At 41.3% G+C, this 17,187-nt stretch overlaps 2 protein-coding genes across 2 annotated transcripts in view; both read right to left on the bottom strand.

Moving 5' to 3' along the window:
• MAP3K15 (mitogen-activated protein kinase kinase kinase 15) overlaps nucleotides 1-17,187 on the bottom strand; it is an 81,468-nt gene that overhangs the window by 62,478 nt on the left and 1,803 nt on the right. The window contains exons 2-6 of the mRNA XM_059679779.1: nucleotides 15,499-15,638; nucleotides 13,571-13,594; nucleotides 7,561-7,754; nucleotides 2,896-3,064; nucleotides 756-862 (exon numbers count right to left, since the gene is read on the bottom strand). Of these exons, the coding sequence (XP_059535762.1) occupies nucleotides 756-862; nucleotides 2,896-3,064; nucleotides 7,561-7,754; nucleotides 13,571-13,594; nucleotides 15,499-15,638 (634 nt within the window). The remainder of the gene's footprint in view (nucleotides 1-755; nucleotides 863-2,895; nucleotides 3,065-7,560; nucleotides 7,755-13,570; nucleotides 13,595-15,498; nucleotides 15,639-17,187) is intronic.
• LOC132224486 (rho-related GTP-binding protein RhoG-like) lies at nucleotides 10,646-11,892 on the bottom strand. Its single transcript, XM_059679691.1, has one exon. It carries the CDS (start codon nucleotides 11,767-11,769, stop codon nucleotides 11,194-11,196), a length of 576 nt encoding a protein of 191 aa, XP_059535674.1. The 5' UTR covers nucleotides 11,770-11,892; the 3' UTR covers nucleotides 10,646-11,193.

The raw sequence follows: 17,187 nt of genomic DNA, 5'->3' as shown, positions 1-17,187 counted from the left end.
CTGCAACTTGTGTTCTGGTCACATTGACTATTCCCTGAAGACACATTACACATGAAGAACTCTATGCTCACTTTTCTGTTCTGGTCAAGTGGAATGGCCTTTTCACCATCTCCATTCCACACTCTCTCCTGCCCATGAAGTGATTCTTTTTTGTTTTTTGTTGCCAGTCCTCATTGAGGATACTTTTTCCATTGTTATTCAGAGAGAGAGGAAAGGTGGGGGTGGGGGGGAGAGAGACACATCTATGTGAAAAAGACACATCGATTGGTTGCCTTCTGCAAGTGCCCAGACCGAGGCTGGGGGTCAAAACTGAAACCCAGGTATGTACCCTTGACTGGGAAGCGAACCTGAGACAATTCGGTAAATGGGCTGAAACTGTAACCACTGAGCTACAAGCCAGGGCTATGAGGTAATTCTTACTAAGTCTTCAAATCCCTACTAAAAAGACCCCAGAAAATGCCCAAGCAGAATGACTTCCTCCCTCTGCTATGTTTCCATAAAACTTTGGACAAGCCTTCATTAAGACCTTTATCATTCTGAGCTAGCAAGCTTTAATTACATGGCTGACCACACAGGTAGAATATATGTTCCAAAGACAAAGTCCTTGAAGACCAAGACCTTGCCCATTTTCATAACCTTGACACTGAACACATGATCTGGCTCACATTCAATGAGCATTGAGTAAATGAAGGAAGCAGAATGTAACAGGTGACTTATTTTAAAACTCTATATAGTACGTACACTATCATCCTTACCTGTTCAGTGCAAATGCATAGTGGAATTTAATATTATATTGGTCGGTCAAATCACACATAGGCAGCATGTCCAGTGTTTCTACCAGCTTTACCACTGCATCGTAATCCTGTTGGCAAGAGGTCCCAAGGTAAGAAAGAGAGGAAATACAGATCTTCATAGGTTTTTCTGAACAGTAATAAACATGAGACAGCCTAGGCATTTAAATATAAGCCTTCTTTACAGACAGCATTTAGTGAAGTTACTTACAACCCAGCAGCCAGGAAAAAAGCTATCATGTTTTGAGTGCAGGAGAGTTACCACCACCAGCACAGCTGTGGGTTAAAATGAGCTGGACATAAACGTATAAGAAATCTTGCAGTCATTTGCTACATAAAGGGAAATAACATCCCAGTCATTCCTATTTTGCCAGAAACAAATGAATTAATCTAAACCAGTATTTCTCAGCCTTGGCACTATTGAGATTTTGGGGCTGGGTCATTTGTTGTTGTGGGGCACTATCCTGTTAAGCAGTATCCCTGGCTTCTACCTCCTAGATGTGACAACCAAAAATGCTTCCAGACACTATCCACATGTCCCCTAGTTGAGAACCACTGCCCTAAACTGCATAATTACCTAGGGAAAATTGCTACCATGTTTGTCTCATCTGGGACCCCTCTGAGCAGTACCATCTGCTACCCTTTCAGCCAGGCTTAGAATTGCTGTTATTGGCCAATTTGCTGAGAGCCAGAAATAGTTAGCACAGGACTTCCCACCGAAATCCCATGCCTGTTTGTGGCTCTGCACCTGGATGCAGCTGCCCAAGGAAAGTGTATTCCAAGAAGCTTCTGGCTCACCTTTACGCCTGAGAGTTCCACGAATGTAAGGTTATAAAAAGAAGAGATGTGTGAAGGCAAGGACAGGAGGAAGGCAGCAGCTCAGGAAGAAAGACTTCAAAAAAGGCCATTCCCATTCTCTTGTCCCATGGAGCATAATTTAATCATTGTTAAATCCTATTAAAATCAATTGGATGCATCTGTTGATCACTAAGGGCATGAGTTCCTTTGTGACTGACTCTGTTCTTGGTTCAGGTCCTAAATGAATGCCTCTCTTGTTTAGATTTAAAGACCTCTAACCAACAATCCCCAATATGGCTTTGTGGAATTATGCAGATAAGGTACATTGCCTTGTACATTTCTCCAAAGGGAAGGAAGGCAATATATCCTTAAAAATGGCTCAACAGAATTAAATTTGGAAGGAGGACAGGCCCATTTCCATGGTACCACATCCCACAAACCCTGTCTCAGGAATTCTCCAGAAGTCTCTTCCTGCTCTTCCTGTCACTGATGGGTGATGGTAAACAAAGAAGGAAGTGACAAAGGCCTAAAGGAAGCAGCATAGTAGAGGAGATAAGAGCAAGGACAATGGAGCCAGTTGCCTTAGTTTGAATCCTTGACCTTGCCAACTGCTGTGTGACCTTGGGCAAGTCACTTAACTTCTCTGTGCCTCATGTTCCTCATTTGCAAAATGGGGATAATCAGAGTATTCAACTCATAGGCTTGTTTTGAATATGAAATGAATTAGGATCAAAGGGCTTGGAACAATGCCTACCATGAAGTGCATAAAAACTATTAAATTCTGCCCTAACCACTTTGGCTCAGTGGATAGAGCGTCAGCCTGCGGACTGAAGGGTCCCAGGTTCGATTCTGGTCAAGGGCATGTACCTTGGTTGTGGGCACATCCCCAGTAGGGGGTGTGCAAGAGGCAACTGATTCGATGTTTCTCTCTCATCGACGTTTCTAACTCTCTATCCCTCTCCCTCTCCCTTACTCTCTATAAAAAATCAATAAATTATATTAAAAACACACACACAAAAAAAACACACACAAAAACAAACAAAAAAACCTGTTAAATTCTGCATTTCTTTTAGTGAGCAATACCATATATGAGATTTTGTTGGAGTAGCCATCTGATATGACAAAACCTTCTCCAATATTTCCACTACAACAGATATAGGTGACCTAGGACGTAGCCACATACTATTTTGTCTATACAACAGCTACCTAACTGTGCACCTAGTATAAAAGTACTTCATATGAGGAATTTCTCATGCCAAGGAAGAACTCTGCATGTATTAACCTCAGTTAAACTTATATTGGATACCTGGATATCACAGTAGGACAGCAGTAAATTAATGACGATATCTGAAGTCAGACTTTCGGTATCATCTAGGTGTAGTTTGATCCTAGCCAGCTCCTTTGCCAGTTCATCGCCCTTGTATATCTCTCTGGCTCTCCGGATGTCATTGAACAAGGTTTCTTTGTGATAAACACTGGAAAGGGAAACATGAAAACCTCAGGTTGCATCTTCATGCATCCAGTCTGACTTATAATGACCATAGAGTGATTCAAATTTGTGGTCCAATTTCTAAGTAATTTTTAAATGAAGACTGGGTATTGTCAATCTGGGGGTAATGCTGTCAACCCATTAAGTACCTGAAATGACTTAACTAGAGAGAGTAAAATTACATTGTTCATTAAAAAAAGAGAATAAGCTCAATTAAATAAGTCTTCAGAAAAAGAGAAACATATAAGAACTGTGACTTACTTTGACTAACTATAAAACTATGCCAAATAACTGTGTATACAATACATGGGCTGGTCCAATGCTTATAAGAAGAATTAAAAAAACATTTGAAGAATGAAGTAATGCCCCACAGAGAGCACTCTGATATAAAAATATCAGTGCAGCCCTGGTTGGTGTTGTTCGATGGTTAGAGCATCGGACCTTGCACCAAAAGGTCACAGATTCAATTTCCAGTCAAGGGCATGTACTTGGGTTGTAGGTTTGATTCCCGGCCCTGGCCCTGGTTAGGTGTGTGCAGGAGGTACCAATCAATGTGTCTCTCTCACAAAGATGTTTCTCTCTCTCCCTTGCTTCCGCCCTCCTGTTCTCTAAAAAATCAATGGAAAAAATGTCCTCAGGTGAGGATTAACAACACATATACATATCAGTGCACTGCTTTAATATTTTATTTTCTGGCCTATTGCTTATTACCCCAATGATAAGCAAATTAGCAGATTCTACCAGTGTTTAAAATTCTATTATTGAGCATGAAATTCTATTATTAATCTAATGAGTCATTAACTTGGATGACAGCCATTATTCATTTGGTGGACTATAAAGGCATCAAAGCTATTAAGGCATTATTAGTTTAGCCCAGGGGTTCTCAAACTTTTTAAACAGGGGGCCAGTTCACTGTCTCTCAGACCGTTGGAGGGCCGGACTATAGTTTTTTAAAAAAACAAAAAACTATGAACAAATTCCTATGCACACTGCACATATCTTATTTTGAAGTAAAAAAACAAAAAGGGAACAAATACAATATTTGTATTTGCATGTGGCCCGCGGGCCGTAGTTTGAGGACCCCTGGTTTAGCCTGACAAGTAAAATGTTATACTTTAGTTTAGTCTTCTCTTCAAGGGTAATTCTGAAAAATAGTTTTATTAAACTAAGAAACCTAATAAGAATAGTAGCTTGTAAGTAAATAAACAAAATACCAAGTTGAGTATGGCTTGAGGACATCAAATATGTAATAAGCATGCAGCCATTTCTACCTCTGGGAACCAGGGAAGATGTTGCTAATGAATGTGAACTTGGAAATGGCTTCCAACCCATTTTCAGCACAAGGCTCCAGGCAGCCTTTACCAATTAAGAATTGGCACTTGAGCTAAAAACTTTGCCATCCTCATTATAGATATTTTTAAACCATTAGCACCATTTAACCTCTCACTAACCATGGCCAGGTATCTGCCAGTTCAAGGTGTGAATCAACTAGCAGGTATTTTAAGTCCTTTGAAATTAAACCAAATCAAAAGAGTTATTTTCCTACTGATTACAGACACACACACACACACACACACACACACACACACACACACTGATTGAGAAACAAAACTTGAGTCCACTTCTTGAAAAGACCTCGCTCATCTGGCAAATTCAAGCTAGTCTACCTCTTTGTCAGACCTGAAAAGATGATACTAGGGAGAGCTTTCTTCCTAAACTTCACTAAAATATTCATTGTGCAATAAGACAATAGTTAGCAAGATGTAATTGCAAGAGGCTTTGCAGGAATGTGCTACAAAAGTTCCCCATTTGCTTTCTATGTTGGCATGTGGCCACATATGTCTGGATTTCCAGTCTTCTTTTCTTTAAATTTTCACTCTTTGGTTGCTTCCTGCATGTGTCCTAACTCGGGATCAAACCCACAAGCCTGGCGCATCAGGACAGAGCTCCAACTAACTGAGCTACCTGGCCAGAGCTCCAGTTTTCTTTTCCCATAAGGTCTGTAGAAGAAGCTGCATCCAGAGAAGAGGTAATGGGGTAGAAAAAGAGAACAGACTATTTACTATTGTGTACCAAACACCAATACTACTGTAGTAATGCTCCACAGTTCAAGGAGCCATGATTTGATCCAAAGTGGAACATGTGGCCCTTTACATTTTTTAAGTCTGTTCAGCCAGTGCCTCAGATTTTCATTTGTTTTGAAAGGACAAATCCTTCTTTTGACAACTTACAGGAGTAAATCCTTTAAATGGACTGCAAGCAAAATAACTAGATCCTTAGGTTAAGTAGAATCGTTTTTCTGCCTTCAAGTTGTAGAATAAGAATATTTACTTGCCACCTCCAATAACCACAACAAAATTACAACTAAAATACAGAACAACCATCATTCAGAACCTCCTGAAAGCTGGTTGAATAGAAGTCCTACAACTAGAGAAGAAGAAAGCACATTGAGACTGGCAGGATGAGTGGAGGTTCGGAAGGGGCTGGTCTGACACCCACGTGTGCTGCATTTTTTTTAATTGGGAGGGAGATGGCCTCTGCAGAGGCCACCCCTGAGGAGAAAGGGGTCCCAGCCTAGGGTTCATGAGATTGGAAGAGAAGTCCCCATGACTATGGGTTGTAAAACCAGCAGGGATTATGGCAGAGAGACACAGAGGCTCCTGGAGACCCAGGTGTTCCATTTAAAGGGCCAGCACACGAACATACTCAGACTCCTAGCACCAGGCGGCTCTGGAGGACCCAGACATATACTGAAAGGAACTGGACTATCTGGCATCAGGGCAGGAACTCAGGGGCATCTTTCTCCCAGACAGGGGTGCTTGCAGGGGTCATTGTTCCTGTGCTGGGACCTCCCCTATCGCAGGGCTGACTGGCAGTCAAATCTGAGTATCAAACAGTGTGGCCCACACTGTTTGCTCTGCCCTGATGATTCCCTAAGACTCTGCCCCATCCAATTTGCAGCCCCACCCAAACTGTTTGCAGCAGCTATTCCATAGGAATGGCCTATCCTGGCTCAGGCTTCAGAATTAGCTAAATTCTCTCAAAAATGCTGCAGTTGGTGACAGCCTGTATCAAACCTATCAATAAAAGGCCAAAGACCCAGCACAAGCCTCTTTGCTTCATAGCTGGGTCTGGCCTCCTGCACAGCAGCTCTCCCACTATGTCACAGCTGGTCCTCACAGCCAATTGGCCTGGAGGCCAACTCCTCTCAGTGACACCAACAGCAATCAAGGTTTAACTATAAGAGTATGCACACAGCCCACACAGGGACACACCTAGAGTTCCCAGCTCAGGTGACTGGGGAGGCTGAGCCACTGGGTCCTATAGGACACCTACCACACAAGGCCACTCTACCAATTCCAGGAGACAGAGAAGCTCTACTTAATACACAGAAACAAACACAAGGAAGCAGCCAAAACGCTGAGACAAGGAAACATGTCACAAATGAAAGAAATAGAAGCAAGCAAACTACTGGATACAGAGTTCAAAACCATGGTTATAAGGTTACTTGAGGGTCTTCATGAGACTTTCAAGGATATTAGTGAGAATGCCAAAGACATGAAAAATGACCAATCAGAAATTAAGCCTACACTAACTGAAATAAAGAACAATTTACAGGGATTCAACATTTGAATTATGGGGGTGCCAGAAGAAGAAGAGAGAGCAAGATATTGAAAACCTATCTGAAGAAATAATGACAGATAACTTCCCATACCTGGTGAAAGAAATAGACTTACAAGTCCAGGAAGCACAGAGAGTCCCCAACAAGAGGAACCCAAAGAGACCCACACCAAGAAACATCATAATTAAAATGCCAAAGGTTAAACATAGAGACTGTCAGCCGCTTTCTCAATAGAAACTTTGCAGGCCAGAGGGGAGTGGCAAGAAATATTCAAAGTGATGAATAGCATGATTACTCTACCCTACAAAGTTCTCATTTAGAATTGAGGGTCAGATAAAGAGCTTCACAAACAAGAAAAAACTAAAGGAATTAATCACCACTAAACCAGTATTACAAGAAATATTGTTGTTGGAGGATGAGGAGGAAGAAGAGATAAAAATATGAATAAAATGGCAACAAATATGTCTATCAACAATAGAATCTAAAATCAAAATAAATAAACAAGGAATCTAATGAAAAAAATAAATGGGTGAATAAAGCAGAATCAGAGGCATAGATGCATTGAACAGACTGGTGAATCTCAGAAGTGGGGTGGGAAGAGATTAACGAAGATCGTACCTATGGACAGCCTAGGGTGGGGCAGGAGCCGGTGAATGGGGGGCAATGGGGGTAAAAGGGAGAGAACTGTAATACTCTCAACAATAAAGATTTAAAAATGAAACAAACAAACAAACAAAATGATTGATAGGGGTTCCCCATTCTCCAGGTGCTACGATCTTTTGAGGGGGTATCACCTCCATGAATGTGATGGGAAGATTGTGACAAAGTGCCCAGGGTTGTTGAATGCTGAGGGGAGTTACCATGAGGTTATTTGGATGTTCCTGAGGAGGCTAATGAATCTGTCCACCAAGGTCCCATGCAGGGGATTCAGCATGGTGTCCCAGTTGGTTTGCAAGTCCTCTGAGGCATCCCTCTGGAGATTGCACTCACAGCAAATGTATTCAGCACATGGTGTTATGGTGTATGGGATGAAATGATAATTTCCACTAGATACCTGGAAAAAAGAAACAAAAAGGTTTCACAAAGCAATTGATGCAGAAGCATAGCTGTGGACTTGGAACCTGGTGGTACAGGGAAGGAGAAAATGCCTAAGTATTATCACAACTTGTGTAATATGACTACAAATCTATTAGGCACAGAATAGGAAACCACTCAATTTCATAAGCTCTAACACATAGATATATGACAAAAATTTGGTTTTAAATACTGAACTGATCTGTGTATGTCTCAGAACTTCATTGGCAGAGGTTTTAGGGGTTTAAAATCTCAGAAATCACATCATTTTATTACATGCCCCCCAAATAAGATAACCAAGAATTGCAATGTAAGGGCATTTTTTTCTGGGTTTTTTTCAGCATCAATGGAAAAGCCATATATTTGATAATTTAACCACAGGTTAACTATCATAAATTTTGTTGAGTAAGAACTGTTTTGCAAGAAGCAATACTAATAAATATGATTAGTCTCAGAGATGTTTTCAAAAAGGATTTTAAAAAATGTTATATTATCAAATAATACTCATACTAGTAAAACTATTTTTCTATGGAATAATTACAATTTGACTATGAATTGTGATTCTTTGTAAAGCATAAACAGTACCTTTAAAGTGTACTAAATCAATGTTTTATTTTTGACACTAAGTTTTAAAGAATTTACATGGTGTCAGAAATAGTTCGTCTGACTTCTTGCATTTAATTTTAAAAACTAAACTAATAAATTTATCTAAGTATTTTGCCCTAATGCAGATATATCTTGAGAAACACACTTTCTCTAAAAATGAGAATTCAAGTAAGGAATACAGCTTTTTCTAAGTTAAATGCATTAATTACAGAGGCTACTTCCAGGGGTGAAATCAACCTGCAAAACATACATACCATACTTTGAAGTTATGGTTATTCTTACAAAGAAAAATTAAAACAAAGTTAAAGAACATCTGTGGACTATGTACACTAATCACAAAATACCAGAAAGTTCTAAGGTTTAATAGATAATCTCTTGGGGTTGGTTATATTTTCACTCGTTTTCATAAAGGCACAACCTTTATCTTTCATATAAACATGTTTTCTGAAGTGATAAAATGCTGAAGTGGCTATCTTTACTATCTTTAAAGCAGTAGAAAATAGCATAACTGAAGACAGATGAAAAAGAAGTCATTTTATGAAACTCTGAAGTTATATGAACCAGACCCCAGCTCCAAGCAGCATTACTCCAATCCATAATGAGGGGCAAGTTAGCAGAAGGCACCTCATTTACTTTGATATTTGATTTCAACATTTAATCAACCTCATTTAAAAAGCACCTCATTTACTTTGATATTCAATTGCAATATTTAATCAACATTAGTTGTGAGCTGTTCAGTCTGCTGAACCCAACCTTTTTTTGAGTTTGCCCTACTTCCATGGCATCTGAAGTAGAAGAAAAAACTGTCTATATTCCATTAGTGGACAACATTTGAAAATTACCAAAAACAATACCTCTCAAGGTTTATGTCCCTTCACCCTTTTCTCTTAGATGCTATTTTATAACCTTCCAGACACCTCTGGTCTTTTATTTGTTCCCCTGAATGCTCTAATTTCTCATACCACATGAAGCATGGCAACTAGTACCTAAAGTAATTCTAAAGTAATGCCAAATTTAGCAGATTAATTCCCAAAACCTTTAGAATAAGTTCATTCCTAAAAAACAAACAAACAAAAACTTAGGGAGAATGGTGCCATGGTATAATTAGAACAAGAATGAAAGGACTTCCTGGTTGTTTAGGAGGGAGAAAGTTCTAGTGAAGGAGGGTATACTAAAGTGGAATGGTAACAGAACTACACTAAGTCTCCTGGAATAGACCCTGATATATCCAACAGTTAGGATGGAAAAAGAGTGTTCTTCCTTGCACCATGTCTTAATGTAATTCTTGTTTTAAGGAATAACTGTTTCCTAGACATTCCTTGCATTAAATCCAAATTATGCCTTTTCACTTGTGTGACAAAAATGGAATGACAGACATTAAGTACTGGAAGTTATCTATGAACAAAATGACAGAATTCAACCTCTTTTTATTGATGAGGACACTGATAATTAGGGTGGGGTCAGGGAGGTGGAGTGACTACCCAAAGTTCCTCAGAGAGAGGGCTGGACTACAACCTGTGCCTCCTGGCCCCAGGCTCAATCTCTTTTGACTGGACCTCCCCCTGCCCCCGCCCCGTCCCCGTCTCCATGAAGAAGGTAATTTAAGAAATAGATATCTAGAAAGAACAGGAAAGACTCCCTGTAAGTAGACAATATCAGTATGTAAATGGGACAAAATGAAGTGACATATCTTCCCATTTTATCCTCCAAGAGGAACTCAAAATTACCCTGATGCCTCGTTTTACATGATGGTTTGCTAAACCCAGGCTGCTGTGGTAATCCACTTGTTTTCTTTCTAGAACTTCATGATCTGAATTGGAGGAAGGTGAAGGCTTTGCCTCAGGTAGGGAACTCTGCATGGACAAGAAGAAGCCTGGGCCCCACATCTTCAGGTTGGGGCCTTCTGTCGAGGGGATAAAGTCAAGTAAAGCTCCTGCTCCCTTGTGGAGGGCACCCTCACGAGAACTCTACCTCCTGGGATCTTTTCTCCCTCTCCCTCTGGGAACTCCAGGTGAAATAGGAAAAAAGGCATGAGGTGCTTCCCTTCTAGAAGGGCCACTAGGAAGGAGGCTGGGGGGGGGGGGGAAGGGAACAAAGAAACCGTTCCTAGTCTAGGTCACAATTTCTCAAACCACAAAGACATAGGTCTAGAACAATGGTCAGCAAACTCATTAGTCAACAGAGCCAAATATCAATAGTACAACGATTGAAATTTCTTTTGAGAGCCAATTTTTTTCCCACTGGAGACAGGAGGTTTTATTGATGCTGATGGGGGTAGGAGCTGATTGGGGGTGGGGTGGGGGGCTGAGTCAGTCAGCAATGCGTAAGGCCTGGGGCACATGGAGACAAGTTAGGGCACATTCATCTTCTCAGGATTTTGTGGTTCCTTCATTAGGGAAGGGAGAGAGCATCTTGAGGGGGGAGCAATTCGAAGAGCAGCAAGGGAGAGGTTAGGGATGGCTAAGAGCTCCTAACCTGAGAGAAGGCACCACAATAGGCAGCAACCTCTGTGTGGAAAGCTGGATCAACTGGTCAGTAGGGAAAAATGGGGAGGGGCACTGGGTTGGCTTCTTGGGGAAGGGTCCAACCTTAACCTGGGTGAGCTCTCAAGAATACCTGGTATTCCCAAGCAGATTGGGACCCAAAGCCCCTTTCCCTGTGGGCCTCCTCAAGGAGAAACAGGCATTCAGGGAGCCCCCTGGCAAGGGGTGCCAGAATTAGTCTTTAAGGCACAAGGCACAGCTGGGGGCAGACAAGGCGCCAAGGCACAACTGGTGGGGGGACAGGGGCAGCCTCCAAGCTGAGTGCCAGGGTCACAAGAGGACACAGGACCGCCCACGCTTGATCGGTGTGGGGTTGAGCACAGCCCGGACAGCCTCAGCGAACACTTCCTTGACGCCATCCTGCTGCAGGGCTGAGCACTCGAGGTAGCGCACAGCATGGATCTGCTTGGCCAGTGCCTGGCCTTGCTGCGGTGTGATGGGCGCCTGGCCCTGCTCCTTGAGGCGCCGCAGGATGTCAGGCTGGGCTCTCAGGTCCTTCTTGGTGCCCACCAGGAGGATGGGCACATCAGGGCAGTGGTGGCACACCTCTGGATGCCACTTGTGCCGCACATTCTCATAAGAGGGTGGACTGGCAATGGAGAAACAGATGACAAAGACGTTGGTCTGAGGGTAGGAGAGAGTGCGGAGGCGGTCGTACTCCTCCTGGCCGGCTGTGTCCCACAGGTTCAGGTTCACTGTGCGCCCATCAACTGCGCTCTGGGCGCTGTAATTGTCGAACACTGTGGGGATGTATTCCTTGGGGAAGGCGTTAGTTGTGTAGCAGATGAGCAGGCATGTCTTGCCCACAGCCCCATCGCCCACCACCACACACTTTATGCTCTGCATTGTGGGTGCAGCTGCTTCAGTGGAGGCACTGCCTCCTTCCCCTTCTGGGCCCCTCTGGATGCAATGACCTGGCGCCCTCCCCGCTGCGGGGGAGCTGGGGGCGGTGGCAGTGGCTGGCGGCTCGAGAAGCGAGCCAAATTTTTTAAACTTAAACTATATAGGTAGATACATTGTTATTAACTTAATTAGGGTACTCCTAAGCTGGCCTTTGCTAAAAACGTCCTCAATCTGATTGAGGAACCTTCACTGAGGTCGACCCCTTCCAACTCTCCCATCCACACTCGTCTTATATACTTGTTTCAGATAGATGAGTGTGGATGGGAGAGTTGGAAGGGGTCGACCTCAGCGAACGTACCTCAAAATGATGTACCTCCCCCACGCTGCATCTCCAGTCGCCCCACAGACCCACACCCCCCACTTCTTCTAACGCCACTTCTTTAAATTAGACTCGCCCAGGCTGAAAACCGACTTATGCGCATGGGCCATGAAGTTTCAATCGCACTGTACGTGCATGCCCGCACATGGTATTTTGTGGAAGAGCCACACTCAGGGGCCAAAGAGCCGCATGTGGCTCGCGAGCCGCGGTTTGCCGACCACTGGTCTAGAAGGATGGGCAGTTTGGGGGGCACGCAAAAGTACAGGATAACCTTGGCACAATTTCCAAGGACATGACCTTATTTGAATGTTTATAGGGTGGGGGCTTTATTATACAGTTCAAACCAACACAGCATTATCAATATGCCATTGCAGGAACTTTTAAGCCAAATTGGGAAACTTTAGCACATAAATGGGACAGAAGGAACTGGAAATCTGTACCATTTCTTTTTAGCTGTGGCAGGAAATGTAGCTAAGCCCTCATATTAACTGGGGTATAAGTTCATGTTTTTCCATTGTTAGAAAAACTTGGGTGGGAAGTATGAGGGTACTAGGTACTGATTCCAGCAAAAGTAAATATATATATATATATATATATATATATATATATATATATATATATATATATATAATTTATTTGATTTTATTTTTTACTTTTATTTTTAATTTTTCAACTACAGTTTACTTTCAGTATTATTTTGTATTGGTTTCAGGTGTACAGCATAGTGATTAGACAATCATATCTTTACAAAGTGTTCCCCTCGATATTTCCAGTACCCAACTGGCATCATGCATAGTTATTACAATACTGACTATATTCCCTATGCTGTAGGTTACATCCCTGTGACTATTCTGTAGTTTCCAATATGTACTTCTTAATCCCTTTACCTCTCTTACCTAGTCCCTCAATTCTCCTCCCCTCTGGCAATCACCCATCAGGTCAGGCTCGCAGTCCTAGTATATAACAAAGAACAAGTATACTTGCCTGACTTTGCCTTCTGGCTCACAGTCTGGATAGCTGATTGGGGCCTGAGCTAGCTGGCAGCTTAAGGGACAGGGGGTTCTAGCTATCCCCCTTAGAAACACAATCAACAGGCACAATTAGAAATCACTTTGCTATCTGTGGGATTTTCAGGCAAACATTTTACCCATTTACATTTATGAAGTTAAAAATCTGAAAATATAGCCCTAACCGGTTTGGCTGAGTGGATAGAGCGTCGGCCTGCGGACTCAAGGGTCCCAGGTTCGATTCCGGTCAAGGGCATGTACCTTGGTTGCGGGCACATCCCCAGTGGGGAGTGTGCAGGAGGCAGCTGATCTATGTTTCTCTCTCTCTCATTGATGTTTCTAACTCTCTATCCCTCTCCCTTCTTCTCTGTGAAAAACCAATAAAATATATATTTTAAAAAAATCTGAAAATACTTACTGTGTTTTTCTTAGTTACCATATCCTGAAAAGAAAAAGAAAAGATGATCTGAATACAGTGTTTTTCCAAAACAGTTAATTTCCATAAGCAAGTACTTTGTCCCAACCAATCATCCAGAGTAAATCAGTTGAAACCTCCCCTGCAAAAAGCTTCAAATAAAATGAGCCTTTAAGAATTGTAAAATGCATGTTCTAAGGAAAATTTATCAAAATTGGTTAGCTTTGGAACTACTGGGGGGCATATATGATTATAAGAATTTTCCTATAACAATGGCAATGCTTTTGTCCCAAGAGAGATTGAGATTCAAGTTTGGGGCTCTGAATACCCTACTCCTTGTCTTCCCAGTGAGGAATGTCAGTGACAGCGAGGAAGTGCATGGGAAGCACCGTGGTATCCTCAGGTCTAAGACACTTCTTGACTCATCCATGCGAAGGCTGCCACTCCCACAGAAAACCTTCCTATGGAAGGGGTGTCACTGGTAGGATTCCTGACCCCTCACTATAGTTGTCTAGGAATTTTCAAATGCAATGACAACAATTTTAATCAGTTAACTTAGCATAATGTTTATGCAGCCCTTGATTGGATCATTTATGCACTGCAAGCCAACATTTGCCCAAAAAATAAAACACAATTAGAGCTGCCCCTTAAAACGTTTTTACATGTTCTGAGATTTCTATTTCCTGACAACAAGTGCAGATTGCTTCTTCTGGCATCAGATATAACTGACTACCCACTTTCATTTCAGAAAATATTATTCCATATCATTAAAAATTAAAACTTATCTAGGTCATAGGACTTTCCAGAGGAATTCACTGAGGCACAGCTGAGGAAAAAAATGTATTACATTGGGAAAAATACATACTAATTTCATGTTTCTCATAAAAATATACTTAATAATGGGCCCTTTCATATTTTCTAATTCTAAATATTTCTAAGCATAACTACCTTAGTGAAAATCAGTAAAAGGAGAAATTAATATCTAAAGTAATTTAGATTGGTTTACAGCCTTTTGGGAAACTATTCTACAATGTACAGTACAATAATAAAATAGTTTCTTCTTTCAATGTCTTATGAATGACTTCTTAAAACACATTTCTGTGCTATAGTAGAGCACACACCTATGTGAAGTGTATGTGGTATATAACACATACAGGTTATACATCTGAAGAAGGTGGAATTTCTACCAAGAAATAATCCCAAATTATTATAGAGCCCAGAACAAGCTGGTTAATATTAAATCTCAAGAAACACAAAAATGTCCAACTTGCTATCAGAAAATTATGATGTCCATGAAAGTTAACTCTGAAGCACTGGCACTGGTCTTCAACCCTAGTTGCAGATTATGGAGGTTAAAAATGTTCCCTCAAGACTGTGATGTTATTGGTCTGGGGTATGGCCAGGGGCCTGGGATATTTACAAGTGCTCCAAGTGATTCTGAAGTACAATCAAGGTTGAGTAACACTGTTGTCAACAAACTAATGTTTTATTCCTCAAGTGATTTAACACGGATCAAGATTGCCTGACCAACATTAAGATGTTCAACAATATTAATTAGCTGAATTTTGTAGTAGCTCACCTTAGACATTCAAAAAAAGAATATTAACCAAAAAAGCATTTGTATAAAACTTGCCAAAGTATATTTAAAAGTTCTCAATCATTACTGAGTTGTGCCTAAACACACAAGTTTTCAGCTTTACTCTGCTTTACACTGAGGGGAAAATAACATTAAATACTCACTATATCTATGCCAAAACTTTTTGCCCATTTTGGTAACTGTTAAATGTCGTCTTATTATTATCTAAGTCAAGCAATTATTTTTTTTAATGTATAGGATTGGATCAAGTTGTACAAGCAAGTCTTTATTTGTTTCAAGTAAATACTGCTTTCCCAAAATGAAGTATTCAGGAGAGGTGAGCCATGTCCTTTACCTTCAATGAAAGAGCAGTGGCAATGTCGGTATCACAGTACAGGATCACATTATTGGTCATGTTGAAGCTTTCTCGAATTCCGAGATGGTAGAATAGTGAAAGCTGTTTGGAAATATCACTCATGTCCACTACAGCAATATCTGAAATGAACAAGGAGAGACAGGGCATAGGTGAGAAAGGTGATCTATCTACTTAATCTACTTCCTGACAATCACCAATGGGAAGCTGCCACAGTTTGTATTTCTACTGGCCTTTAAGGTAAAGCACAAGTAAAGAATGACTTGCTTAAAATTAACTACCACATGAACTCTAGAAGAAAAGCAACAAGAATTTTTTTAAAAAAATCTTCCTTCTGCAGGGTGCTGGGAATGTAGCTTAACTTAAAAATTGCTGGGGGATGTATTTTTAATAGGAAATATATCATAGTCAAATAATATATTTAGCTTACATACAAAGTATAAGGTATAATGAAATGAAAAACGAAACACTCACCATGCAGCCCAAGACACAGAGCATCATCTGTACTATTGGGAGCCCCACCCTCCTGCTCAAGAACACCTCTGTCCTGATCTCTGTATTTACCAGTTTCCTGCATATAACTGTACACATGTATATGCATATTATACATTATTATAATGTATGCATTCCTAAACAGTATATTGTTTAGTTTTGTATGTCTTAGAACTTTATATAATAGTACTGCACCATTTGTAATCTTTGACTTGCTGTTTTTGGTGTGAGACTACCAATTTGTATGTTTAGCTTTAGGTTATACATTTCCACTTAAACATAGCAGTCCATTTATGATGACTAGAAAATAATGTCTTTATCCATCCTGTCTAGAGACATTTTGTTCATTTTTTTCTTTATCCTATTTCAAACTGTTATACATTCCTGTGCCATGCTCCTGACTCACACAACTGCCATCAACTTGACAATGTAGCTTAAATACCCCTGGAGTTGTGTCCTAGATTCAGAACAGGGGAGTGACATATCAGACCACTCACAGTGAAATGTTTGTAATACAAAGTGTAGCATGATTTAACTCACTTTACATGTTGCTCTTCCAGCTGACAAGGCAAAATAAATAAATAAAAAGAAACATTATACTGTAAGGTAGGGTGCATCCATTACTGTAATGTTTTTTATTTTATTTTATAGAGAGAGAAAGGGAAAGGAATGGGATAGAGAGAAACATAAATTGGCTGCCTCCTGCACCCCCTCCCCACTGGTCATGTGTCCCCCACAGGAATCCAACCTGTGACCTCATGGTTCATGGATCAACACTAAACCACTGAGCTGCACCACTGGGCTTTTTTGTTAAATCCCCATCCACTGACTTTTAGAGTGTGGAAGGGAGAGAGAGAGGGGGGCGGAGAGGAGTATAGAGAGCAAGAGAGAGTAGGAGAGTGAGAGAGTGAGAAAGATCAAGGGAGCAAAATAGAATGAGAGCTAGAGAAAGTGCGAGCGGGAGTGAGGGAATAAGAGAGAGAGTGAGAGAGAAAGTGAGGGAGCATGAGCAGGAGAGTGTGAAGGGGAGAGGGAGAGAGGAAGGGGGAGGGAGGGAGAAGGAGAGGGAGAGGGAGGGGAGGGAGAGAGAGAGAGAAAGAGGGGAGGGAGAGGGAGAGAGAGAGGGAGGGAGAGGGAGAGAGAGATGGGGAGAGGGAGGGGGAGGGAGAGAGAGGGAAG

The sequence above is a fragment of the Myotis daubentonii genome, chromosome X (genome assembly GCF_963259705.1).
Source record: "Myotis daubentonii chromosome X, mMyoDau2.1, whole genome shotgun sequence".
Lineage (NCBI taxonomy): Eukaryota > Metazoa > Chordata > Mammalia > Chiroptera > Vespertilionidae > Myotis > Myotis daubentonii.
The sequence above is the reverse complement of the archived record's forward strand: the minus strand, read 5'-3'. Positions and strand labels throughout refer to the sequence as shown.